At 38.6% G+C, this 27970-nt stretch overlaps 1 protein-coding gene across 12 annotated transcripts in view; it reads left to right on the forward strand.

The window, feature by feature from the left end:
- ZFPM2 (zinc finger protein, FOG family member 2) overlaps positions 1-27970 on the forward strand; it is a 436720-nt gene that overhangs the window by 172382 nt on the left and 236368 nt on the right. For 7 of the 12 annotated variants that reach the window (XM_083621880.1, XM_083621879.1, XM_083621872.1 and 4 more), the window contains 2 exons: positions 2875-3033; positions 14406-14507. In XM_083621880.1, coding sequence (XP_083478006.1) covers positions 14477-14507 — 31 coding nt within the window. In that variant the 5' untranslated portion in view covers positions 2875-3033; positions 14406-14476. The remainder of the gene's footprint in view (positions 1-2874; positions 3034-14405; positions 14508-27970) is intronic. The other 5 variants (XM_083621876.1, XM_083621883.1, XM_083621873.1 and 2 more) reach the window with 1 other exon arrangement.

Genomic DNA, 27970 nt, shown 5'->3' on the forward strand with positions numbered 1-27970 from the left:
TCAAATGGAACCCACCATTAAAATTCTCTAATATCTTTCTTGTATTAGCATTTCAAAACTCAATTTAAATATTCACAGAGCTCTTTTTTTAATAAACTTAACAAAATTCAGGTAATTTCCTTCAACTTTCTTGATTGAACGAAGGCAGTAGGTAGAGATATAAAAAAGATGTACAGCTATGAGCAAAACCTGAAATCAATTATATATAAAAATAACATAACACATGGAATGAAATTAATCAAAAGGAAAAAAATTTCTGCTATATGATTCTCTGGTCTGCTACCTGCAGGCAAGGAACGTAAATGAAAAAAATCAACATTCTTCTCTCAGATAAGGAAAAAATTAATAAAAATGTTTCTTTCCTACAGATTCCCTGATGCAACTTATGTTAAAAGTGAGTGGCTGCAGGAAGAACTTGTTCATTTTAAATAGCTCCCATTTTCCTTGGCCAGAAAAAAATAGCTTTTGCCTTGCTGTTAAGCTCAATTACATCAGGTTTGTGTGGATTTGCTGTGTCCAGGAACACCTCTGTATCCTCCCCATCCTTGTTAACTGCTGTCAGGCAAACTCAGAAAGGACTTGAGAAAATGATTTACAGTTTTTTCATAATAAGTAGCAAAGAAATAGTTTTAACCTTGAACTTGTTTAAAAGTTGGAGTTCCATCCTGCTTGTGATTGGGAGTATCACAGGGTTTCCCTGACCAAACCTCTGTTAGCTCTTTAAATTCAAATGGTGGACAGTAAGAACCCTGTTTAGGTCCCAGATACTACCAAATGCCCTCACTGCAGTTATGTTAGGATCATGGGAAAGGAAGGGAGCAATGATTAGGGTTCATGGTCAATTGGTAAAAATGAGCCCATGCTGAGCCTCAACACTGGAAAGGTCTGTTCTGAATAACATGGGCTTGAAATGTGTGTCAGCATTACATAATAATAATAATAATAATAATAATAATAATAATAATAATAATAGGAATCCCTTCTTTTTATTACTTACTTTGTGACTACTTTGTTCGGAGAGAGAAGAGGATTCAGCTTCCAGCATTCACTTCAGAATGGGTGTATATATAAGCTTAGATAGAGCATAAGATATTGTTCTAGTCACTTGGCATTTGGGTAGACCTGAAAGTTGATAGGACTTGGAATTTGATTTATCAGTTTGCCTCTGGAGACTGAGATGAAGTACACTTTTTTGACCTCATCCTGTCTGCTTCAAAGAGCTCTTCCAGAGGTGTACATTTCTAGGAATGCTTGTGATTCTAATAATGGGATCTCAGAATAACTGACAGGAATCCCCAAAGTAGAGGGCAAATGTCACTCTAAGTGCACTATATAAGGTTACAACTTGTCACTATATAGTAAATTTAGTTTCATTAAAATATACCATATTCCTTTCTAGAATATAAAATAATAATGTGCAAGCTCAGTTTCAGTGTTTCTTTGTTTCCATGCCTGGGCATTGACATAATACAGTGATGGGGTAGACCAGTTATGGGTACATGTGTATTATCCATACTGCCATGTGGGTAAGCAGGTTGGTGGTTTATATTTATTAAAATGTACAGATATATGCTTGTTATGTAGTAGCAAATAACAATGAAAAAGGAGCCTTCAAATAGGATAGATTCCGTTGGCTCAGATACAAGAGGGGTATTCCATTATATCATTTTATCATTCCCCACCTCCTTTTGAGGAATGTGTTGTATTTCTTCTTTCAAGTCTTGCCTGTCTGCTTTCCTGAAATGTTTTTGTGTGTATAAGTTGAAGGCTCTGATTATCATTGTTTATAGAGACTAAAGTCATGACTGACAAAATTATTTACCTTTAGCTCTGTCTTCAAAAGTATTCCGAGATTCTCATTTCAAGTACCCTATCTACTTATCAAATATAAAATAAGACCATTGATACTAGAAATACTTAGCTGGTTATTAAATACAGAGGTAGTAGAGTACTATAAAACAGGATAATTCACAAGTATATTTTTGACATGAAAGCAGATGGTGTAGACTTATCCCTGCGCCCCATCCCGCCATTGATATTGTTCATACCCAAGTATATGTACTGGCCTTTGGGTCCAAAATACCCAAAGTGGCCTTAAGGTATGATGTGAGCACAAGATATCAGTACTACTGCACAAATCACTAATAACTCATGATCGGAGTAGTTAAAAAAGAACCTTCTGAAACAAAATCTGCAGTCTGGGGGAGACATGGTTCCATTAGTCGGCATAGCATGAAAAATGGGCCCCCAGGATATGGAATTCCCTGATTAGAAGGCAATCCTATTTCACTGAAAGGCAGTGAGGGTCCTGCTATTTATTGTTTGTTCGTTTGTTTAATTTATATAGCACCCTTCATCTAAGGAGCACAGGCAAAACACAAAAATCCTTAAAACAATAGCAAAAAAACCAATACCCTCCCACAGTTTAAAAGGCCATAGATTGTTTATTTAGCCATAGGCCTGAGATAAGAGAAATGTTCTCTCCTAGCCCCTAAATATATATAATGAAGGTGCCAGGCTAGTATACCAAAAACGAGGGGCCACCACAGAAAATTAGGACTGCCATTCATATTTTACTTCAGTTGTTTGTATTTGATATAGCTTAGAAAAAATAAGGTTGGTTTAAGTCGCACGCCTATAAAGGTACTTGGGAGTGAGACCCATTGAAGTCAATTGGACTTGCTGCTGAGTAGGCATGCACTGTAAGAAACATTTTAAAGACCAAGCTAAATAAGAAGAGCCACCTGTGGAAGACCATCTACTTCTATGATCATCTACTTCTATGAAACCTTAGGTACAGATGTCCAACTTTACACTTTTATTATGTGACTACTTGTACATTATGTTGGTACAATGTTGTTGGTTTCTTTAAAGGCCCCCTTGAGGATGCTGTTGAGGATGAAGAAGAAGAGTGTCTATCGGAGGGAAATGACATTATCTCCAAAGAAGATTTTCCTCTGGAGGGAAGCTTTTCTGCAGAATTTGAACCTGGGAATCTGAGCTGTGAAGAAGTGGAATACTTTTGTAATAAAGGTAATCAGTATTAAGCAATCCTTGGATCAGCAATCATTTGTATTAAATCAACTCCCTTGCAAATATTTTACACAAAAAATTCCTCTTTTGACATAATCAGATGTACCCAGTTCTTGCTGAACAGTTTGTTAAGCAAATGCTACTTCAAACTAACAACTACGCACAGTCTCACTGCAAAGTTTTTAGCATTTGCTCCTGCTGTACGATTTTGCCTCGTTTGATTCTGGACTTAGGATCAAAGAGCCTAAGCACACATTAAAACTGGTATGTGTTCATATTTGGTTTAGGTTTAAAGGCATTTCATTCTGGTTCTGTCAGTCAAAAAGTCATTTGAATTAATTAAATAAAGTGGTATAAGTGCTTTAAGTGTATGATGTGGATGTAACCACACTATATTTTGACTTAAGAAACAAAAAATTGCAATACATGTTACATATCGAGTCACAAATCTTGGTACTAGCAGCAACATGTTCAAGGTGAATAACAAAAATAAATTATATTTTAAAAATAGTATGTTCTCAGAGCATTTTCAAAATAATTTTGTCCAATGTTTTTTTAGCTGTGTTCCTGTGGTTTTGATTCCTGAACTGTTGATTACAACATTACAACATTATAAAACATTCTCCTGATTGAGTGGTTGGTTTTGCCCTTCAGTTCCTCCAGTTCCTTCTGCTATATCAATGGTTCATTGTGCTTGGGTCCATAATAGTCAACTCTTTCCCTCCCTAAAACTGAGTTGACAAAAATGTGTTTGGTTTCTTAAAGCATGAAATGAAATGAATTATATCGGTTTTAACTTTAATGCTGGGCTTGAGCTGTGTCAGTCTGTTCTGACCCTCTTTTGGAACTCTCTCTTACTTGTCCTGCTGATTAGCTAGATAATAATGATTGGATTGCCTTACCCCTCTAATGATGACTCAATTTTGTCCCGGCTGCTTATATTTCAACTAGGAAATAATGGTCCAGTTCAGATGTAACATAGACAAGCACGAGCCCTGTGCCTATGCATTCTTGGGGATGTAAAACAAGTGTCAAACCCTGGTTTGTTCAGAACCTGCTCATCATAGTTTTTCAGTGTGGACATAAAAGTAAACTATGGTGACATAAGATGAAACTGGTAACCCAAGGGAGCCTTCACTCACGGCACGCCAAGAAGGGAGGGGTGGACAGGTGATGTTCATGGGCATAAGACTTGTACAGATACCAGTTTAAAAAGCTGAAGCTGGACCATTGCTTCTTGAGGCAGCGAAGAGCAAAGAAACTTTAAGTTTGTTGAATTGTCTGGCCCATATAAAATGGCATATTTGTCACTGTCCAGTCACTGTATTATTATGCGATTTTATGCCTACTCTTTAAAGTCTTGGCGGCAGTTATCAGAAAATGGTAATATTATAATAATGCAGCCTTCTTCTAAACCACTTAGAGGTTTTATTAGAATCAAACGGTATATACATTTTGTGAAATAAACAAATACATAAATAAAAAGCGAAAATACACTGGTGGAAAGGATTCCAGAATCTTGTAAAGATCTTGCAGAAAAATAGCTGTTTCATTTGCATCTGCTAGTAACAGTTTAACTAGATACTGCAGCTAGATCGATATGTAAAATTCTGACTCTGCACATGGTGTTTTTGGCTCTCTTTTCTCTCAGAAGGTTGATATTTCATGATATTACTGTTATAGTAGAAGCCACATCTGATTGGCTTCTTGGCCCATGATTTCCAGCCCTCCAAGCTTCTTATACCTGCTTTTTTCTTTACCTTTAGTGCACATCTCAAATTACCTCTGTGCCCTCTTTCTTGTTTTACTCCAAATCTGCTTTATCCTTGAGTCTTCCTTTCTTGAGTCCATGTCTCCCACCACCATCTGTTGGTTTCTGAGATGTCTGTTCTTCAGTCTGTTTTCCTATGCCTCTTAGCCATCCTATCTCTCCCTAGCACTTCCATATTCATTCCCCCAATAACATACAGGTCCTTCCTGATACTGAGTTCTGTAAAGTGTCTCAAAGCCTCCTTGTGCCCAAATTATCTGTCCTCCCTCCCACCCCACACATTTCTTTAAGCATTATTTCCTAGCTCTTTTTCCTTCAGGTTTTTCTGTCTCAGTGCATTACATACTCCGCACCTGTCCTTCAGCCTCCTTGCCTCTCAGCTTCTGTCTCTTAGTTTCCCTATATTCTAGACATCTTCACAGTCCTTAGCCAAATTTACAACTTTCTTTTCCCTCACAGAAGCTGGTCTACAAACCCTGTCATTTACTCAGTAGCTGAGCATTCCTTGTTATGGCATCACCTAAGCCATTCATTGTCAGAGGCTGCACTTCCGTTAGCTCAGTATCACATAGATTAGGCAGTTTATTACCTAATGCATATTCATTTAGGCTGCAATCTAAAGAAACTATTTATTGTTCATTGTATGCCCAAATGAAGCTTCCCCTTATAGTTTCCGCAGCTAATGTGAATGGATTGTGGAAGGTTTGCCCTATAATGGTTTGCCCTGTTGGTTGTGGAAGGTACAATGGTGAAAATGAAAGAGGAACCTATCATTGCTTCACACATGCACAAATGAGTTTTTAAGTCATGTTCCTGACTTCTGGCTGTTCTGAACAATTAGAAACCCCAAAATATGAACTTCAGATTTGTACATCACTGAAGCAAACAGTAAAGCTTTTGCTTAGAGTTTTGGTTGGTCATCTGTTTTCCAAAACTTGGGTTTACTGAAGGCATCTGTTGCATCTTCTCACATAAACACACACACGGCTACATGGTCTTTGACATCTTCACACTCCTTGTGGGAGATGATGTATAGCAATATTCATAAAAGAAGCTGTAAAACTGTCCTTCACTGCCACAGCTACAAATGAAATTGGAAAGGATATTTCTAAGAATGAAAGTGTACATAAACCCAGTAATCTCCTTCCAACTGAGGGCGGTGTGACAGAAAATGCCTACTTTGAAGTATTGAGAGAACCTATCTGGATGGAGAGTATTATAAAGTCATTCCTGGATTGTCCCGTCCCCCGCCCCCCTTCTTTTTCTTTTAATGCTCTGGAAAGGACTGAAAATTTTATTAAAGGGACCTTGGAAATTCACTTGAAGTGCATTGGGTCATTTCCCCCACAAACTCCGTATTAGATTTTCAGTGCACCTCCTTGCCCCAGGCTCCACTGCATATCAAAGAAGAATCAACCAAATAACTAAAAGTTCACACACAACACAAAATAGCACTAGCATTATTTTATAACTTTGTGCCAAGGACTCCAGGGGAAACTTCCAACTAAGAAGATGAAGCTTTGAGGCTGAGACTTAGCCTGGAGAGCTACCATAGTCTATGAAAGTGCAGGTCTTGGGGGTTTCATTCAGCCACAGAAAGGATTTTGATGTGCCACAACAGCCACTGTGGTATAAACACTGGCAAATACAGCCTGACAGTTAAAAATGTATTCATTCAGTTTGATGAAGGGTGGACTGAAATGCCCTCCCATATCCCAGATGTGCAGGTAGGGGGGAATGGGGGGCATTTTAAAGAATATTTGGAATTGGGTGGTGAAACTTAGCTTTCCCTTCCTGAGGAACTGCACCTGTGACTATATTTCTGAAAGTTTAGGAGGGGAGGTAAGGTAAGTTGTTTCTATTCACTCTAGCTGTGAATACTGGCGAAATAATTTAATATGAGCTGCATTTTTGCTGAGTCTGATTAATTTGAGTTGATTTTATTATTTGTGTTTGTCTTGATATTTTGATCATGAGCCATGTAATTTTTTTGTATAAGACACAGTTAACCTCTGGTTTTAGAGTTTGCAGTTTATGTTAGGTGGATGAGACCTAGCATGGCAAGGGGGGTGGGATATATATCTGCTACTGGCACATAAAAGTATATACTAAAAGAAAAGCTGAAATTACCCGTTAATAGTTAGGATGTTGTTTAAGAAGCTCAACCTATGTAATTAGTCTTTGTTTTACAAATCATACTTTGTAAGTAGGTTTTTAAAGCTGCAGTCCTTTACACACTGTCCTACGAATAACTTCCATGGATCCTAAGGGTGCTTACTTCTGAGCAGACATGTGCAGGATTAATTAAATCTTGTGATTGTTCCCTTATTTCAGTGTGGCTTGAGTATCAGCAATGAGCCTTTACAAAAGAGTCAACAAAAGCTGAGGGTAGGAGTTGGTACACATGTAAAAACGGTTAAGACACAGGGAACCACACACAAGAGTATACATTTCTTGGCTGCTGTGCCTTCTATTCTTTCCTAGTTGGCCTTCATTAAGTGATGCATTGACACAAACATTAACCATAGTTAACATTGACCAGATTCTGTCTTCTTAACCAGAGTTTTCTAACCAGTTTTAAACCCTGATTTCGGAAACTTAAGAGGAAACTCGGGGTTATAGTTAATAGAACTCATTGTGGGCAACCATGTATATACCAAATAACTTGCATGAAGTGTGAAGGAATTTGTGTGCAAGTTGTAAGGAGCTGAAGAAGGAGCCCGTGATCCATTGCACTGCTCCTGATGTTATAAGTGCTGCTAAAAGACTCCAGTATTACATTTTATTGTTTTCTGCATCCTTTTTCTCCTTCATGCTGTGTCTGTGTGGAGCTGTCGCTGGCACTGTTTCTAACACTCACCAAATCCTTGGCAGCCTAGAAAATGATTTCCTGGTATCCCTCCTTCCTTCTGTTGAATGATTTTATGTGAGCATGTGTAAATATTTTCTGCAGCTTTTGTGTCTAGCTTTGATACTTAATATATTTGCTTGTTTTTCTTTCTATGTATGTGTGTGCTTTAAAATAAGCAGGAAGGTCTAGTTATTCTTTTTAATGAAATATTTTCAATCAATAGTGATTTTCCCTCTCCCGAGCAATGTCTTTAATGACATATTTTCTGCTCTTCTAATGCTCGAGCAATTGGGAGCAGGATCAGCATAAGGCAGCTATACCATAGAGTAATCATTCTTGAGTTCAATAGGGAGGTCTTTACAGACAACTTTGTTCTTTTTTCTTAACGGGATTAAGAAGATCAGCTCTTTAAATTTCTTGCATATAACAGTGACATTTCCAGGGTGTGCTTAGACCAAAGAGTTCAAAGTGAAGGAATAAAAAAAAAAACCACCCAAAACCGAAAAGCCAATATGACTTTGTTTTTTACCTTGCTGGAGGAGCTGTTTCTGCAAATCGTCTATAAGCTTATTGACCTGCATCTTTGACTCCTTGTTTTCTCTGGATTTGGCTGGAGTGTAGACACTGATAGAGCACTGATAGAGGTGATTGAACAGCCCCCAGCTTTGCTTGGCACAAGGCCCCACAACTCCCCCAGGATTGACATTATCTTTTTCTGACAATACTTCATGTTTCTTCGAGCTTGCACTTCCTTAATTTTATTATTTATTTTTAATTCTTCCTGGAGCCTTTATGTATGTTTTTCAAGGAAATGAAGGGCACACTAATTCTTTTTGGTAAGCAGAGATAGTGTATAATATATGATGACATGTGTTCCCCAATGGAAGGGGAAAAGGAGGAAAAGGCTAATGTATGTAATAAACAGTACTTTTAAAAGATTTTCAAAGAATCATCAGCATCAAATTCCCAATTCCCAGTGCATATATTGACACTGAGGATTTGTATTGCAAAATCTATTACTTGATATATTTTGTCTGTACCATGAAAGTTTATTTGATCCAAAAAATTATGTGTACATAAGTAAACGTACTGCATGTGCAGCTGGAAAACATGGTTTCCTTTGCAGTTTTCTCTACTGCTCATATGCCCAAAGATGCAAGCCTCTGTTTAGTTTAAAAAAGTAACTTGCCTCTTCAAAACTGGGAGCTGCTATAGACATTCAAACAATTTATCTGGATAGTAGCCAGAAAATGCAATCTGTTTTAAATTAGCTTTTGGAATTCATCAGAATTTGCTTCTGGTTTTCCTTGGCCAGAATTACAAACATACAGTGTCTAGTGTAGAACGGACTTGGTTGATCTCCACATTTGAACTCAGATTGGAATTACTTCTCTACGTCAGATAGAGGGTGATTCTGGTAGTAGTTCCCTAATCTTGGATCAAGTGCTGAGTGTTACAAGATCTAGATTCTTTTCCAGATGCCCTTCTGGGTCTTCGTGAGAGTTCAATGGACTCGAACTATAGAGCTAGATGTAATAAGACCTTTTGCAGTGGGTGGTAATGATCCCCCTAAATAAGACATCAGAAATGCTGAATTTGAGGTTGTTGACATCTGTCTGTCTTGAGAGTCACTGGAGTGTGCCTGCAGGGGTGAAGTCAAAACTGCTGGAGAATCACAGCGCCTGCTGTGGCTGCACAGACTGGTAACTCATAACTGCTGCCTCTCATGTTTGTTTTGCTTCATTAGTAGCACCAAACTGAACTCTCTGGGGCACAAGCCTGGACAGTGTGTATGGCGGTCCATGGTTACCCAGTTGACAAGACCCCATTCTTGGCCTTGTTGGAAAGGAAAAGCAGAGAAATACATTTGAGGTGATCTATTAATTAGGTAAGGACTATAAACTAACACAACAGGAACAGAGTAACTGACTGATTTGCTCTCATCTAACAGCCACTTTTGTACCAGGTAGTCTGTTTCCAATTTCATCCAAGAGGCAAGTATTCTTCCTTATGCTTTTGTTCTCAATGGCTTGCTGGTGGAGAATCCTAGAATATTGTTTAATAATAATGGACAGCCCTGACCCAAAGAATTTGTTCATCGTAGTGTTAATACAGAACTGACTTTATCAGGGAAAATATTGTTGCATCAAATCTGTGGTGTTGGATAAATGCTCTTTATGACAGGATTACCACACAAGTTAGAATAAAAATGTAAGCAACTTTTGACCAGACATATTTATTAATGGCAGTTAATTTATTTTGATTTATTCCTCACCTCATCCCCTCAGGGTGAGTTACACTTTCAAAACAGCACCTAATCCAATAAAATTTAATTACTGGGGCAGCATAGCTGTTGAAGGAGTACTGAGTAGTGGTAAATATACCAAATAATATGATTCAGAGAAGCTATGTAAGCATACAGGTGAGAGAACCAAGAGAAACTGCTGCTTTCTTTTGAGGTTTTTCCAGCTGCAGCTCCTAATTTCCCAAATGTACACTGTAGTTTAACCCTAAAAATGGCTTCCCTCTTCAGCTTTTGGAAGGGCTAATCTAGTTGTGTACATGATTCTGTTCCTTGTGCAACTAGGCACATGCAGAGCTTTTTGATTCAATGGACTTCTATTTAATAAGCAAGATCTAATCTTAGGGTTGTGGTGGAAATCCCCAAAAGTGAAACTGGGTACATTCAGGAAACTGTGAAATACTTCAGGATCAATATTAAAGATGATTTCATGTTTGGATACACTCTTCTCAAGTTCTGACGTACGGTTTTCACATAATCCCATTGGGCAGCATAATACTGGCTGCTGTCTATCCCATGGAATGTGACTGTTCTTGTTCCTCCGCCTCCCTTCTCTCTCTCTGTGTATTTGGCAGCTATAAAGCTATGTGCTTCAAGTATAAAAGCAACATACTGCTTGTCACCAGCACTTTAAAAAATGTCACTTTGTAAGTAATAAGCACCAATTACTAAGTGATAGGCGGCAGTCAGGAGAAAAGAGCAGGAAAATATGGGGTATAAATGGTGCTAAATGAGTGCAGCAGAGAACCTGCAATTCTACAGTCGTCGTCCCCTACTCCTTTTGTCCCATTTCTGTCAGACAAAGCTGGGTATGGCTAAGAAAAGAACTGACATAAAAGAGATTTTTTTTAAAAAAAAATCAATTAAATTAAAAAATAACAGAACCCCTGTTTTACTGAAATGCAGCTCAATACTACAATAATTACGCACATGGATATATTGTTGGCTAACTGGATGTTTTTCTTTGAGGACTTTCCTTCTTAAATCATAGTGAATCCCATAGCTCTTAAATCAGTGGATGTAATGCTTCCTAAAAACCTAACATAGGAACACCCCTGAAATTTTTTAACATCCAAGAGTGAGATAGGAATTATTTACATGTCATAATCTCTCACTTAAATCTGCTTAAATCTCAATGTACTTTTTCCCATCAGGTGGTGGATCATTTGAGGAAATTATGAGGCAGCTACAGTTTTCCAATTGTGTTTTCAAGTTTCAATTTCTGATAAAGGGACTTAGAGAAACCTCCCCTTTCCCCCATTTTTTTCAATTTGATTTCAACACTGTGTTGTGAGAGGAGCACTTCCCGCAGTTCTGTATTTCCAAACCCATTTGATAGACTTGTACATGGAGAAGGTTGTGGCAACGTTGTTTATGTTATCAGAACTGTAAATTACGTAGGCATGCCTGAGCAATTTGATATTTGTGAATTCCAGTGTGAACTGACAGAATCTGATTCTCCTAAATGACTGTGTGGTTAGATTTCCACTGACTTTCCTATCTCCTGAATGTCCTGTTCAAAAATTCTATCAATGTTTGTTTAAAACACATATTTTTTAAAGAAAATATGCTTGCAAGTATATATTTAAATACGCATTCATGAGAAACTTTAAAAATTAGCAAATTCACGTGGATACAGGACAGTTTTATGGGCAAATAAATGCAAAAGTGTACCGTAAATTCAATCATTCCTAAAGTCCATTGCCAGAACTTTGGGCAGATTGCAAACAATAACCCATTAAAGTGAAAAATACTATGCTCCCAAGAATGTATCTGCTTTTGGTGTGTCATGATTCACTGCAAAATTAATTTGACTCTGAAGTCATGATGTGAAATACTTGCGGGGGTTCTGATAATGTCCTTTTCTTGTACTCCTGCTTCACTTGACTGTTTGTCTAAAGAGCACCCCTTTTGCATTTGGGACTGAAGTTGTGTGTTTGAACACCTACAGACTTGAGAAGTTCTCCAGACACGAAGCCATGTTCCATGGTACACACCCATACAATATAAGATATGAGCTCTTTGAAATTTACATACTGATGTTGATGTGCCATATCTTACTGCAGTGGTAGCCTCTATCTTATGCTTTACTATGGCTGAATAGGTTGGAATAGAAGGAGCTGTTTTTTAATTCTCACTGAAATCAGCTGGAATATATAGTACATTGTCTTTTTCTCTGAGGTAATGTTACACCATTTCTGATGGTGGGATGAGGTGGATTAAGTTATTTGCACCTAGGTCCCATTGAAATCAGGCTGAAAACTGTGACAAATTTAGCATGAATCAAGCCAGATGAAAACTGGCTTCAGTTTGCTTAGTTGTACTGTTTAAAATTAGGTTGGAGGCTATAACTTGAGCCTTCACTGATAATTGTTTTTAAATCAGCACAGAGTACAGTGGTACCTCGCAAGACGAATGCCTCGGAAGACGAAAAACTCGCAAGACGAAAGAGTTTTTCGTTTTTTGAGTTGCTTCGCAAGACGATTTTCCCTATGGGCTTGCTTCGCAAGACAAAACGTCTTGCGAGTTTGTTTCCTTTTTCTTAAAACCGTTAATACCAGGGTGCATCCGTGCTTCGCAAGACGAAAAATCCGCAAGACGAAGAAACTCGCAGAACGAATTAATTTCGTCTTGCGAGGTACCACTGTACCGGTATTTGTATTTTTACTGACTTAGGGCAGTAAATTTAGCAGGTACTAAGCGCTTGCATGATATTTCCTTTACTTTGTGAAAATTATTGTTGTCTTTCATTTTTTTCCTTTTTGCCATGTTCAGACTGCCAAGGATCAGTGTAGACCTCTGAAGACCAGCTGCTGGAAATAAGCAAAAGGAGAAGCTGTTGCCTTCATGCCCTTCTCCTTTTGTGGGCTTCCCAAACGCACCTGACTGTTTTTTGTTAGAAACAGAATGCTAGATGAGATGGACCTTTGGACTGATCCAGCAGGACTCTTTTTGTTCTTATATTATTAAGGCCCGTTGTGGTTCCCTGCAGTGTGTACACATAGTATGGGCATGTAAATAGCAGCAACAAAAGGAGAGCTCTCTCATGGCACTCCAAAATTTGATGTATTTATTTATGATGCTCTGTAGTGTCACTTTGAAACAGAGTTTCCACTGTAATTTTCTGTTTGGTGATACTGGTAATTTAGTTTTACATTTATGCTTCCTGGAAGAGTAAACTTGAACTCCATTCCAAACTTTTCACATTTCCCTCTCTTCTTGTAGGCAGCTTTCTGTTTGTAACTAGAAGTCCTTTACCGAAAGCTATCTTGTCTGATGATAAAACCATGAGTGTATGAAGCTCACACATTTTTCATCTCTTTTATGACCTTATCTTTCATGAGCGGCTTCTGTGAAGGTATCCTAACTATAGAAAGCACCTGGAAAACATATATGATATCTGTACGGTGATAAGCAGTTGTGAACAAGAAACTAGACCTGTCAGTTCTGAACTGTTCATTGTTAAAAAAAATACTTTGTAGATTTAGCCGATTGCAAAATACATTATAGGGGGACGAACAGCTGCTGTGATACTCAGTCAAGAAAGCTCAATAGCTACTATTGCATAAGAATTTTTTATGAGAGACTTATATTGAGGGGCTGTGCATGGATTACTGTAGTATGAAGAATGCCTGTATGACACTAGAACTTCAGTCCTCAATGGATCTGATTTTGTTAGGACTTCCAGCTTTGTGTCTTTTGGATAGCAAAGTAGCATCCTGATCCCCCCCCCCCCAAATGTGACACTTCCAATTATATGTAGGGGGGAAATTACTGCCAATGTGCAAACAATTCTATATTCTGTTATGCTGTCGGTAAATCACAATCCCAGCTAATAGGCCACAAAGTTTACTCAGCATTTATTTTCTAAAATGTGCTAAGGTTCAAACCTATCTCCTAAGGACTGCCTTCTGAGCTAGGTGTATTTCCCACCTATGAAGTGGGAACTTTTAAAGAATCTCATGGATTTCTGTTTTCTTGGTGAAAATCTGTGCTGTCCTTTTTTTCTCAGAAAACACATAATCCCTTCCCCCCCTCCAAATCTTCCCCAAATCCACATCTGCATCAGAAAATATGAGGCTCATCATTGGTTTTACCCCACAAATCCCCTCAAATTAAATGTTTCTATGTTGGGGAAGGCTGATATAGACTTTTGAAGCTGTGAACAAGCTTCAAGGATTTGATTCTTATAAAGTTTTGTAGGATTTATTGACATTTTAATAACTCTTTAGATGCAAATGTGCTAGAATATTGTTATTTTTAAAAATAAGATTGTTAATTTTATTGTCCAGTAGAGAGACACTGTGTGTGTGTGTGTGTGTGTGTTTATAATATGCAGTTAAAATAATTAATTTCATTGTCTCATGTTTGTGTTTTAAGATGGAGAAAGAGAGAGAAGTAGGAAGCAGAGGATGTTAATTCTGTGTATTTCCTTTGCAAATTGATAGGTGATGAAGAGGGCAGCCAAGAAGCAGCGGATTCTGACGGGGATGCACGGTTGGAGAAACCTGGACCACTTATGCTTGAAACAGAAGACTGGGATGGGCCAGGTAGGAATATATTGCTGTATAGATAAATGAACAGCCAGCACTGCAAGACTCAATGCTCCCTCCACCTTGCCAGTTGACCATAGTGAATGTTGTATATCATTTTATTTTTGCAAAGACCTTTCTTGGATTTTTTTTATAGGTGAGTAGCAAGATAAAGGGGTTCTACTTTCGTCTCCATGAAAAGTGGAAAACAAAAGTTTTACGTAATTGAAAACATATAGCAAAAGATTCCTTTTCCTTAGCATTTTATTTATTTATTTTTGCTAAGTAGAGATTTCGGGGTCAATACAAAAAGGCAATGATCTGTCCAATGTAGCATTAAGTAAACATCCCATCAGCGCAAGGGTTTTTACTTGTGCAATGAGACTTCTTCCCCTCTCCTCCCCCTGCATGTTCCCTAATTCTGGTCCAAGGGTTCCCCCAACTCCCCAGAACGGTTTTCAGGAGGGCATGGAGCATGCACATGGGTGAAAGGGATGGAGACTCATGTTGCATAAGTGGTAACCTTGCGCTGATGGGACCTGTTAGTTGGATACTGCCTCATGTGTAGTAATTCTTCCAAATGTTAGAAGAAGTGTTATTCTGAAATGGTGTCTGGTTTGCACCCAACATACACCTTCTACTTTGGAAAAAGTCATGTGTGAAACATGACTCTTGAGTATAAACACACAACCCCCAGAGCCATTTTTATAATCATTGGTATGGCATTTCTGAGCATGCAAATTTGTTTACCACCCTTAGCTTATCCAGCAGCTTGAAAAATACATTTATTTATTTAAACATTTTTATTTTATTTATTTTTATTATATTTATAGAACGCCCTTCATCATAAGATCTCAGGGCAGCTCACAGAATAAAATACAGGATAAAAATAAGTAAATAATTAAAACAAAACAGCAAAACACTCCCTTTTCATACATTTAAAAGACTGTAGAATATTAATCAGCCATAATATTAAACCAGCTTTCTCATTAGGTTTTAAGGTGGTGTACAACAAAATGTAAAGGTATAGCCATCAGACATAAAAATTATGAAAATGAAATGCAGCAAAAATCTGGGAAGCTAAGTAAGGTAAACCAGTCTCATAAACCTAGACTGGTAGCTCATTGGCAGCCTGTGTAGCTCCTTTAAGAGCCATGTAATTTGTGCATGATAGAATATCTCAGTGATTAGCCGAGTGCATGAGGATACAGTAATCAGTAAACTGAGCAGGGATTTAAGCTTGAGTTAGCATGCTATATCTGCTAGGGGTGTGCATTGACTCTGTGTGAGTGAGGGCCAAATAACAAGGGAAACCAGGGTGCAGAATCATCATGAGTAGTCCACTTGAGGTGGCTTATGCTGCCCATCCTAATTCTGGTCGCAGCAGTGGTGTAGGGATGAGCAACCCTATCTGATTTCTTAAGACATTCCTACTCCAAGTGGTTCCCCTAGCATCAAAATTTCCATATTTGTCCAGAAGGATTCAATGGTTGATGGTATATATTGTTTCTGAGACATCAAGAAGAACCAATGTAGTCGCTCTGTCTTTGCCCTTGTCTACATAGATCATCCACCAGGATGACCAAAGCAGTGACAGTACTGAACTCTTATCTGAAGGCAGATTGAAACATATCTGACCATCCGCTCTGTCCTTGGTCACTGATAGCCACATATTTCACCCAATGAACTATGTGACTTGGCTATGGGGAGTCTAAATAAGCACTAAGTACCTCTCAAATCAATTCATCAATGTTATCAAAACTATCATACCACAGATTCTGTCTGTATGTGTCTTTGCTTCTATATGCATCACCATTTAGTCTAAAGGATATACTTTAGACTAGCAAGCAGTATGTGGAATGTTTTGTTAGCATTTCTTAGGGAGGGAGCTGGATTTTTTAAAAAAAGATTTCAGGTGGGCATTACTCTATTTTCCTTCCCCCTCGCCTGCAATCCTGAGCATACTTACATGAGAGTAAGTACAATTGAACTCAGTGGGGCTTCCTACTGCGTAAGTATGCATAGGATTGTGGTGTTAGCAGCCACTTAGAACAGTGGCATAAAAAAAGGTTATCTGGTGACTGCCAATTGTTTTCTTGAAAATGTTCTTGGAATGACACTATGTGGCCGATGCAGCATTGCTTCAGAGGCATTCTGGGATAAATGTCATGACCTAAAGTCATTTCAGGAGTTTTCTAGGTGGGGTGGAGATGCATAAGCAACAACAAAAAATAGCATTTTCAACTTTGTTTTTTAAAAAGAGAAAGCATTGTCACTTCATGATATGATAAGCACTTTCTGTCACACTGAGGTTCAACTGTATACACAATACCTGGAAGTAAGTACCATTGAGCCAGTGGGGCTTACTTCTAAGTAGACATGTATAGGATCACACATTAAACAAACTTTTGGCTCAGCACAAATTTCTGTACAATCATTTCCTAGATCTTCCTTGGAGTGTACCTGTAACTTTCAAAACTCTAATGAGAGGCAGCACCAACTTGTAGAGCCTGTTTATTGCTCTTTTAAAGACAGTAGCAGTACTTCCTTAAATTATTTTTTTGGCTGGAAACTAAAGAGCTATTATCTAGTTTCAAACTCTGAGCTTACATTTAGAAGCACGTTGAGTTTAACAAATGGATATGGCAGCCAATGATGTTTTCAAGGACTTTTCTTATCAGTTTTCATTTGATATAAATCATTTAACACACCCTGGTCATTGACTTCAGAGTTAAGAGAGAAACCTGTGGACTGCAATCAATAAAGTGTTAGAGCTTCGTGTTTAGGCAGAAATCTAAGCTAATATTTTCTCTTACAAACAGTATAAACAGTGCAAATGCAACATGACAGAGCTGGAAAAAGGTGGCAGTTTCAGTGACATGAATAAGAATGACCCAGACAGCCATTAGCTGTAAATAATGCAAAACTTGGTTTGTGGAACAAAAAAGCGTAAAGGATTAGATTTGTTTTTCAAATGATACTGAGGCGTCTCTTCCCTTGAATGCAGTTGAGTTTTGCCTTATGTAAAGATGTCAAAATTCATTCTGTAATTATTAGCATAACTGATAGGTGTATAATGGTGACCATATTTAAACAATAATTTCCTCAGAATAGCCATGTCTAAAAATGGAGAATATTCTCTTCAAAAGGGTGAAGGAAGCCCGAACTCTTTGTAGAAATAATTTATAATGCAACAACAACATTTTCATTAAAAAGGCCTCTTATATTTCAATCACATTTTCATCCTTGCTTGACTTTGCAAATTACTGTGTTCTGTGTATGAAGAGGAGCAGAACTCCAGCAGTAATTTTCTGAAACCAGCAGGTGGAAAATATAGTGCAAACAAAAATGAAGATACAGTATATCTGATTATGATGATGTTATTTATAATGTTGTTAATGATATACAAAAATATGCCTATATTTCACACAAAGCACTGCAGCATTATGTAAAAACAAGATTTGGCACTAAAATATATTACAATATATTTCATGGAAAACATTTTAAACCAAAAAGATCTCCTTAGCAATGAGACATTGTTGTTTTAGGTTACTCCTCCTGCCACCATAAATAAAATACACTTGAAAATTTCTACTTTCTATGTTACATTAACTGTACAAAAAAAATGTGTATAACTTTAACCTTTGGTTCTCATTGTCTCCAAATGAAAATGATGTTGGAATGTATAGAAATTTTGAATCTTTTCAAGGCAAGTGGGTAAATTATATGATCTATGAATGGGGAAATGGTTTGAGTAAAGCTAGAAATTAAATATTTTTGGTTACTACCTATGCACGAAGCCATTGAGCAAACCCTCAGCATGGCATTTCATATATTGCTGTCTGTGAGACTTCAGAAGCTCTGCTGCACCAGGGAAGTTAGAGTAGCCAAATTCCAGAAGAGAAAGTGGCAGTATTAACCGAGAAAGTGCCCAAAGGCCAAACAGTTTCCGCAGTTTCAGGTTGAGTGCACCCGTGACAGCATTGTCTCACTTGGCAGTATAACAAATGAACATGATCAGGAACCTTGCTTCATCAACATCTACTGTCTACAAGCCATAAAGGGAACTGAACAGAAAACTAACAGAGAGCTGGAGTGAACAGACGTGGTGGAGGGCTCCTATATAGAAGACCACAGGAAATTGACTCTGGAAAGGATCTGTCCCCAGATATCCTTAAAATTGTAAAAAAATAAAAGAAGCCACTAAGACTGCCATCTTGTGCATTCTTGGAAATAAATCCCACTGAAATCAGCGGGGCTTACTTCTGAGTAAATGTGGATTGGAATGAACTTTCCTGCTGATTTGAATTACGTGCAATCTGAATCATTTTTCTTGAATTAAAGATTGAGGTTCTATGCAGAAGAATTATGATTTTCTGGGAATCATTTATTCATAAGAAATGCCCAGCCTAGTGAAGAATTGAACGAAACATGAGTAGACCATATTAATATTCTGATGTAAGCTGACAAATAATAGCTGGTTTTGTCATGTGTGGATTATGAAGTGTGCCATTTTAGTGAAATGTGTACTGGTGATATCCTTCTGTGTACACTATGTACATGATTTGGGGTGGGGATTGGGTTTTAAATGTTTATTTTAATAGGTTTTCTGCAACACCCTCTTGCCCTTTATAAATTACTCTTTTATTTGGTGCTATAAATGAATTCAGGGAGGGGAAAAAACTGGTAGAGTGTTTGGTGTACATTAGGATGGCTAGTTAGGAAACAGACACTGAAAATGCAGGATCTCCTTTTTACAAAATCAATCCTGAGAAGGACTTTGAGATTACAGTCCTGATTTTGTTTCCTTTTTGATTGGGGAAATGTGGTAGATATGGGATCTTGGAAAATGCTATTTGATGTAAATTAACAAAAATCCATGAAACACAGTTAACCATAGATATAGTCTGACAGTAAGAAGAATATTGTGAAGAAGCAGAGGAAATCATAGGACGGCTGTGTGTTACTCTGCCGGTGAATCGGTATTATCTCGGCTATCAGATAATGCAGTTATCATTAATTTTCACATTTGCATTTCAATCTTGGGAAGGAAATGACTCTTGCTGGATGAAGATAAGAGCTCTGTACCACTATAATGAACCATCATTTTATCCTGATGCTTTGTATCCATATGAAAATGAGGCTGGGTGTTGGTGTAGTATGTGAGGAAGTGTGTGTGTGTGTTGGGGGGGGGGGGTGTCATAGAAAAATTATAACAAAGTGCCAAAATTACTACGACTTCAGAGTCCTTTATGAAACAAGAGGCAGTCAAAATAACACCTTCTATAGTGAAGTGGATGCTGGATTAAAAGAAGAAAGCCAGACACCCCTGTTGCTGGATAAACTGGAGGAGAGGGGCAGGGTGGGGGAACCTCATTGAATCATAAACATGTAATTCCAGCTTCCATCTAAATGAAGTATCCCAAGAAGATAGCAGGCAATCTAATGCCCCCTTCTGCAGTTGACTGAAATGTTTTGAAGTTTTAGGGAAGCCTTATCTCACAAGGCTCCCTACAGTGAACCACCATTGGTTCTTACAAAGACAAAACTTGTTCTGTCCTTCACTCTGCATTAACAAAATATTTTGCCATAGTTTTCTTCCCTGAAACATGAGCTGGGTTCCATGAGCTGCATATTCAATGGATTGTTTTTCTCTGAAAGCCAGCCTCCCATCCTATAGGATCAGTGTTTTTGAAATTCCTCCCAAGCCACAATCCTATACACAGTTACCTGGAAGCATGTCCCATTGAACTGAGTGGGGCTTACTTCTGTACAGAGAACAGATTGTATCCAACAAAATGATACTTGGAGTAGACCCATTAGGTTATATCCAATACAGTGGTACCTTGGTTCTCCAACTTAATCCATTCCAGGAGGCCTTTCGACTCCCAGAACGGTTTGAAAACCAAGACACAGCTTCTGATTGGCTGCAGGAGCTTACTGCACTCAATCAGAAACCGCGTCGGATATTCAGCTTCCCAAAAACGTTCGCAAACCGGAACACTCACTTTCAGGTTTGCGGCATTCAGGAGCTAAAACGTCTGAGTACAAAGGTGTTCGACAACCCAGGTACGACTATATTAGTTCTGCTCAGAGTAGACTCATTGAAAATAATGGACATTACTAACTTGACTCCTTTAATTTCAGTGGGGCTACTCCAAGTAGAACAAAATTGGATACAACCCACTGAAATTAGTCATGTCCATTGTTTTCAGTGGGTATACTCTGAGGAGCACTTACCTTGGATACAACCCAATGTATAGGATTACACTGGTTTACCACATGGGGACTGGTGTTGGAGAAGCACAACTCCCAAACTGTGTTGGTTGTGCTCATCTAGTTGTGGGGTTCTTTGGATCAAAGCTGACTTACAAATACTGTATCATGGTTATCAATTATTAGGCATTGGGTATATTATTGACTATTAGCCTAAAATGTTAATACCTTGACTTGGGAACCCAGGAATGAATGCTGGAATGAGCCATTTTGCTATTGAGGAGTGGGAGGCAGGGGCTCTGCAGAAGTCTTTCAACCCATGACAGGTTTGCCAATGGTGTTATGTCCAGATATTTGAAGAATGAGTGTGCATCCAGCACATGTCATTCCACTGCAAGCCCCACCCCCCAATACCATCAACGGTGTCCTGAGATGGTGCCCTGCCTGTAGCTCCCTGTCTGCAAGTCACTGCCTGGGACCACTGCAGGGTCTGTAGTGTGCAAAGCAGGATGCTGGGTTATGAGAAAACATCCACTACTGAAGGAAAAACTGTACTATGAAAATAGGTTGGGGTTTTTAAGAGCACTTGCATTTTGGTGGTCTGTAATTTGCTGGTTCTCTATACAGTGGAACCTCGGGTTGCGGACGTAATCCGTGATGGAGGCACGTCCACAACCCATAGCGTTCGCATCCTGAAGCGCCCGTAATTCGGCTCTTCTGCGCATGCACAAAGCGTGATTTAGCACTTCTGCGCAGGCACGAGCAGCGAAACCTGGAAGTAACCTGTTCCGGTACTTCCGGGTTTCCCGTGGTCTGTAACCTGAAAACACGTAACCTGAAGCGTCTGTAACATGAGGTATGACTACTTCCAGTTTAGGACACGAATGCCAAACTAAGAACAACAACAACAACAAAAAGCTATGGTACATCTTAGGAGATTTCTCTTCATGTTGAAAGAAATAGCTATGATGCTGCATGTCCCAGAAAAACCAGTTTTGTACTTCTGACCTCTGACAGTGTGTATGTAGAATCAGATCATCCCTTTCACACCCAAATGTACTTCCCTGCTATTCTCTCTTTCTGCCACAAGAGTGTTGAGGAGAATAGCATGGGTTGAGGTCAGATTACTGTGTTAGATGAACAGAATGAGCACCACAGATTCCCTGGTCAGATCCCCCCTAAGTGTGAACAGAAGGGTCAAAGTCTTTTGTGGGTAATTGTTTCTCTTATTGGACTCATAAACATAAGTGTGGCAATACAATGTAAACACATAAGCATAAGGGACAAACTGTCAGGGGAAAATCCCATTTTTGGACATGGTACATAATATAGTAAAGACATTTAGAAGTTCAACTTTCTGTTGGCTGTGCAGTGAAGGACTTAGAGTTTGAAATTCTATTGGGAATCAACAGACATCTGCATTACAATACACTGTTTCTTGTAGTTTCATGCACCAGGGGACCCGCAGAATCTGGCAGGAAGCTTTGCACTTTTCAGCTGTCTCCACTGTATTTTGGTCATAAAGGCAATCACATACTCTGGTAATTGCATAGGACTAGGAAACAATGTCAGCTTCTGGAAGCAGATGGGTTGAGAATCAAAAGGGGCATGTAATTGGTCCACAACCATTTTGCTCTTTGTTGTGTTTTTCTCATTAATTCTGCCAAGATTATTCCTGCATAGCAACAATTTTTCTTGAACTGTTGAAGGACGGGTGTGTTAATATACTGAACAAGTATGCCCAACATGGAATCATTTAGAAGGAAAACTACAGTCCAACAAGTACATGCAAACAAAGAGTGAGCTAGGAGAATGCCAATTCTTTCTGAAATTATGTAGTGTTTCGACTGATTTCAATTATGTATCCCATGTTTTTACACATAATAATATTTTCTCTAGTGAAATTTCCTGCAGTGCTGTTGGAATCTGCCTTGCCTGCCTTTTTCTTCTCTGGACATACTAGAGCAGATGGAATAATCTAACTACAATGATTGAAACAATATATTTATTGATATTTTCAGTGCAACCATTACAAATTTTATGTTCCTGTTAATTTCAAATAATACATAATTTACCAGATGCAGTGGTCAGCCAATAAATAGGATTATGGTGCATGTTATGTCTAATATTTATCATATAGGAGCTACTAAGTATCCCTCTGTTTGATAAGCTAGTTTTCAGCTTGTGAAAACAGCTGAACATGGGGTATATGTACTTAAAATGTTGACTGTATGTTTCAGCATGGAGGAACTTAGGGTGCAATCCTATGGCAAGAACTGCAATAAGTGCAGCAGATCTCAGGTTCAGCTAGCTAATTCCTGGCTAAGCCAGGGTTAAGTTCCCAACCCTGGCTCAGCCAAAGATACACCAATGTAACTTGTTCCTCAGCTTAGTCAGCTGGCTAAGCCAAACCTGACTGGGCCAAGGCCAGTGTAAGTCCCCCCCCCCCCCACCCTAGAGGGGCATCCTGGGGGCAGGATCAAATAGAAGCAGACTTGGACTGGATTATAAGCCAGTTCAGCTCAGTCACGTGACCTGACAACCTAGTGTAGAACACTATTTTAAAGGATTGTTGTCCCCCCCTCCCTTAGGCAGGGTTTAGGCAGAACAGCAGAACTGTTGCTGAATGGGGTTTGGATCTGATTTAACTTTATGTTGGCCTAGCAGTTCAAAAGCACGTCAAAGTGCAAGTAGATAAATAGGTACCTCTCCGGCGGGAAGGTAAATGGTGTTTCTGTGCGCTGCTCTGGTTCGCCAGAAGTGGCTTAGTCACGCTGGCCACATGACCCGGAAAAACTGTCTGCGGACAAACGTCGGCTCCCTCGGCCAATCAAGCGAGATGAGCGCTGCAACCCCAGAGTCGTTCATGACTGGACTTAACTGTCAGGGGTCCTTTACCTTTACCTTTTAATTTATGCTGTCTTGGATTATGCCAGCTTCTTGTGCATAGGATTGCTCCATGTGCTTAGGTTTGGCAGTCTACACTTCAGTGTCTAATGCTAATGTTTTAGAATGTGCGTTTTCTTTTTCTTAATTTTTTTCCTGTGAACTGCTTTGGCATTCTCTGAATGAAAGGCAGCATACCGATGATCTGACAGTCTCAAAATGCTTCCATTTTAGGTAACTGTACTATTTCAGCTTCTTTGTGCCTGAATTTTAATGGAAAACTGGATCTGGTGCTATGTGTTTGCATTTTCTGACAATGTTCCATTAGAGCTCCTGTACCTTTCAGCTCCTATTTACTCCTTTTCCACTTCCTTTCTCCACCCAAACTTCCATGTGTCATTTCCTGTACCCTTGTACCCATTTTGCCCTGGCCCTTTTTATCCTTTCCATGTCCCACTTCTTCCTTCCTTCCTTGTAGTCCCTTCTTACATCTTTACATCCTGTGTGAAGGGTCATAGCTCAGTGGTATAGCACATGCCTTGCATGCAGATGGTCTCAGGTTTGAACCCTGGTACCTCTAGGTAGCACTGGAAGAGAAACCTGTCTGAAACCCCAGAGAGTCTCTGCCAATGTAGACAGTACTGAGCTAGATGGACCTGACTCAGTGTAAGGCCGCTTCCTATGCTCCTATTCACATTCCATTTTATTCCTTCTCTATATTCCAGTGTTATTCCCATTCCACTTAAACTACTAACTTTTTTTCTCAAATCTTCCAGCTGCTTTCTCATCTTCTTTCCTACTTGCTTCACTCCTTTTCTACCGGTATATCTTCCTACTTCTCTACCCCTAGTTCAGTGGTTTTCAAACATTTCCCCCTACAGACCAGTTGAAAATTGCTAAGACCACTTATTGGCTTTTCTGCCTGTTGTGGCAATTGCAGTGCCTTGTGCTAGTAGCTGTATGATTTCTAACCGCATTCTCTCTCTTTTTTTTTTTACTATTTTTATTTCTTATCTTTATTGTATCACATATGACAATATTAAATAATAAAAGACAATATTACAAATAAAAGAAACAATAAAAATCCAATTAAAAATCAATGCACTAAGCCTGCTGCTCACAGCCACTGTTCCTACTTTTCTTCATGTCATGGGCCAGCTGAACGAAGCTTATGGATCATGGGTGGTCCATGGACCACAGTTGGGAACTTCTGCCCTAGCTCCTGTCTCACACACTTTCCACCCTGCCCTTGAGCATGCTTTTACATTTCCCACTAGTAGGCAAACCCTGATTTCCAGAAACTAATGCCAAAATCAGCTGGAGAGGGAGGCAAAGATAGATTTTCTTACTAAGATTTTTTTCAAAGAAACAAAGCTTTCTCCATTCTCTGCTTCTTCTGTAGTCATCCAGTACAGTGGTACCTCGGGTTACATACGCTTCAGGTTACATACGCTTCAGGTTACAGACTCCGCTAACCCAGAAATAGTGCTTCAGGATAAGAACAGAAATCGGGCTCCGGCGGCGCAGTGCATTAGCTAAAGTGGTGCTTCAGGTTAAGAACAGTTTCAGGTTAATAACGGACCTCCGGAACGAATTAAGTACTTAACCTGAGGTACCATTGTACAGGCAATACTCTGTAGGGGCAGTGTGATGCAGTGGTTAGGGTGCTGAACTTGGAAGAGAAAGACATGGGTTTCAACTCTTTGGGTTAGTAAACAAACATGGACTTGCCAATCTCTCATAGCCTAGTTTTGCCTTACAGATCGGTCATGAAAACGATGAGTAAAAATATTAGGTCATGTAGTATGGAACTCCTATTCAATATGACACTATCTGGATCCTTTGCTGGCTGAGCTTAACGCTTGCTTGAGGCATACCAGAGTTTCAGACAGCGATTGCTCAAATATGTGTATCAAACCTGAGTGCTGATTTTTTTTTAAAGCCTATTCCAATTTTCTTTGAGTGCAATTATAACCTTTTGGGGGCAATGAGAGCTTGGTTTCAGTTCCTCCCACACAACAGGTGATTAGAGACATTGTAGTTAGTAGAACCAGTCATCTGTTTAATGGCATGCCAAAGAATCAAATCCTGTAGAGCCAGGGTATCCAGAGTGGTGCCCTCCAGATGTTGTTGCAGTGCAATTCTCATCACCCTGATCATTGGCTGGGGCTGATGGGAGCTGTAAGTCCAACATCTGGAGGGCACCATGCTGCTTACCCCTGCAGATGAGTGACTGTGTTCAGATTGAAGTGTAAACGTAAAGTGTTCAAAACATTTTTTTGAATATGTTTGAATTTTAAAAGGGGAATGTTTACCCTGCTTTCTGTTTCAGATACAAACTACAATAAAGAATTCCTGGCAAAACGTACCATGCTCCTTTCAAGCATCTAAACCTAGTACTTAAAGAAGGGCTTTGCTATTATTTCTCCAGAGTCTAGATGTATCATATCACTTATCTAAAGAGAGAGCTGATATATATTATAAAGAAAAATGCTGACCTAGTTAGTAAAGCTGAAACCATTCATTAATTAGAAGTCATAATTGCAATTACATGGCAAAATTAATTTATCATGAAAATAATCCTATCAGTTTTCCTTTCTGGAAAAGTGAAGTGATTTTTTTTTTTTTTTTAGCAAGACAGATAGCTCAAGGCTGATATTCTTGTGATGCTGCATTAAGGCTGAATGAAACAGCAAACATCATTTTCAGGGTTTGGGGCTTCTAGCACTAACAGTTTGTCTATTGTATAAGTTCCATCTCTAAATATATACAGGTCAAATAAAATATGCAGGTATGAATATGTGAATGGAAGGCGATGCCGATATATTGGGGGAAAGTAATGGAGATAACATGAGCAATTCATTTATAGTATAATGCATATAATATAGCAAATATGCTACAGCATATGAGGTGCAAAATGCTTTTTCCACCCTCAGGCTATTTAGGCTTCCTTGATATTCAAATTCTAATGTACAGTAAATGGAATTTAAGGAGGTCCACCTTGCTGGACCTCAGGCAGACTTGGAAAAGCAGCTTCTTACGGATATTATTTTATATACTGTATATATTTTCAGAGGCGTTATAGCCATGAAATACAGCCCTTTGATGACATCATAGCTGTGAAATACGACTTTATTTTGTTCATCGGTGGTCAGAATTTTGCCTTATAAGCATTACTGTCATAAGGTCATAAAGCATATGATACTGAATGAACTACCAAGATAAGTGTAATATCTTAATATGTTTGACCAATTTTTTATTGTGTGATGGAATAACAACAACAATAACAACAATAGATTAAAAACAATTTGTACCTTGCAGCTAGGAATCTGAAATATTTGGTGCTGTGCCAATCAAAACCCCTTAAGTTTGGTGTTTGTGTTTTCCAAAATATAATACTATACGCATAAATAATCCTAAAGATACCAATTAATTAATTAATTAATTAATTAATTAATTAATTTTCTGTACTGTCCATCTGAAGATCACAGGGCAGTTTACAATATAAAAACAAAAAAATACACACCATAATAACTGCTTTTGCTTCAGCAGTTTCTCTTTGTTTATTTATTCACAATTTATTTGTCCCTTAATAGAGCTTAGGGCAGGAAACAATAAAGGTACATTGTTAAAAACAGAGTTATGATAGCAGACAAGTCAGCATTAAATTATACGAATACAAGTATATATAGAAGTGATGTCACTCTTATTATGCTCTTGGTTTTCTTCACTGTTACAATAAACTGAGATTGAAGCTCCTTATGCAGGCTTGTATTCTCCACTACCAATGTGGATCATTACCTTTTTAATGTGCAGATACATGCAGTAGTCAGCCTTCCTTGCCGTTTAGGATATACTTAAGAATCTCCAGTAGTTAATTGTGGTGCCTCTTTCACCAGCTCATTCATAATTTTGGCATATTACAGTGACTCTGTTACGTTACTTACCCTACTTGTCTGCCTTTAAAAATGTTTGTGATAGATTAAGGATTGCAACAAGGGTTTTCAAGACTTTTGTTCAGCCCTCAATATCTGTTTGTATTTCTCACATTTTGAAATTCTTTAATTGAGTTTGTGTGTATGTGCTAAGAAGTGGTGGTCATTTCTAGTTAGTTTTCTGAATTTTCTATGCAGAACAGTGCAGCTTTCCATATGGTGTTGCAGTGTACGTTAGTGTAAATATATGCATGGATGGCATAAGAGTTCAACCATGGCATGTTAACATACGGAATATTCTGCTTAATAAGAACACAAATACCAAAATGAATTTTATTATATTAAATGGAAGGTGGTTTGGAGCAAACAGCCGAATGTACTGGTGTTATATTGCTATCTCATCAAAAGGTAGCAAATGCACAAGACCTTTTTGCAGTTTTCAAT

The sequence above is a fragment of the Podarcis filfolensis genome (assembly GCF_964270895.1).
Source record: "Podarcis filfolensis genome assembly, chromosome: 7".
NCBI lineage: Eukaryota > Metazoa > Chordata > Lepidosauria > Squamata > Lacertidae > Podarcis > Podarcis filfolensis.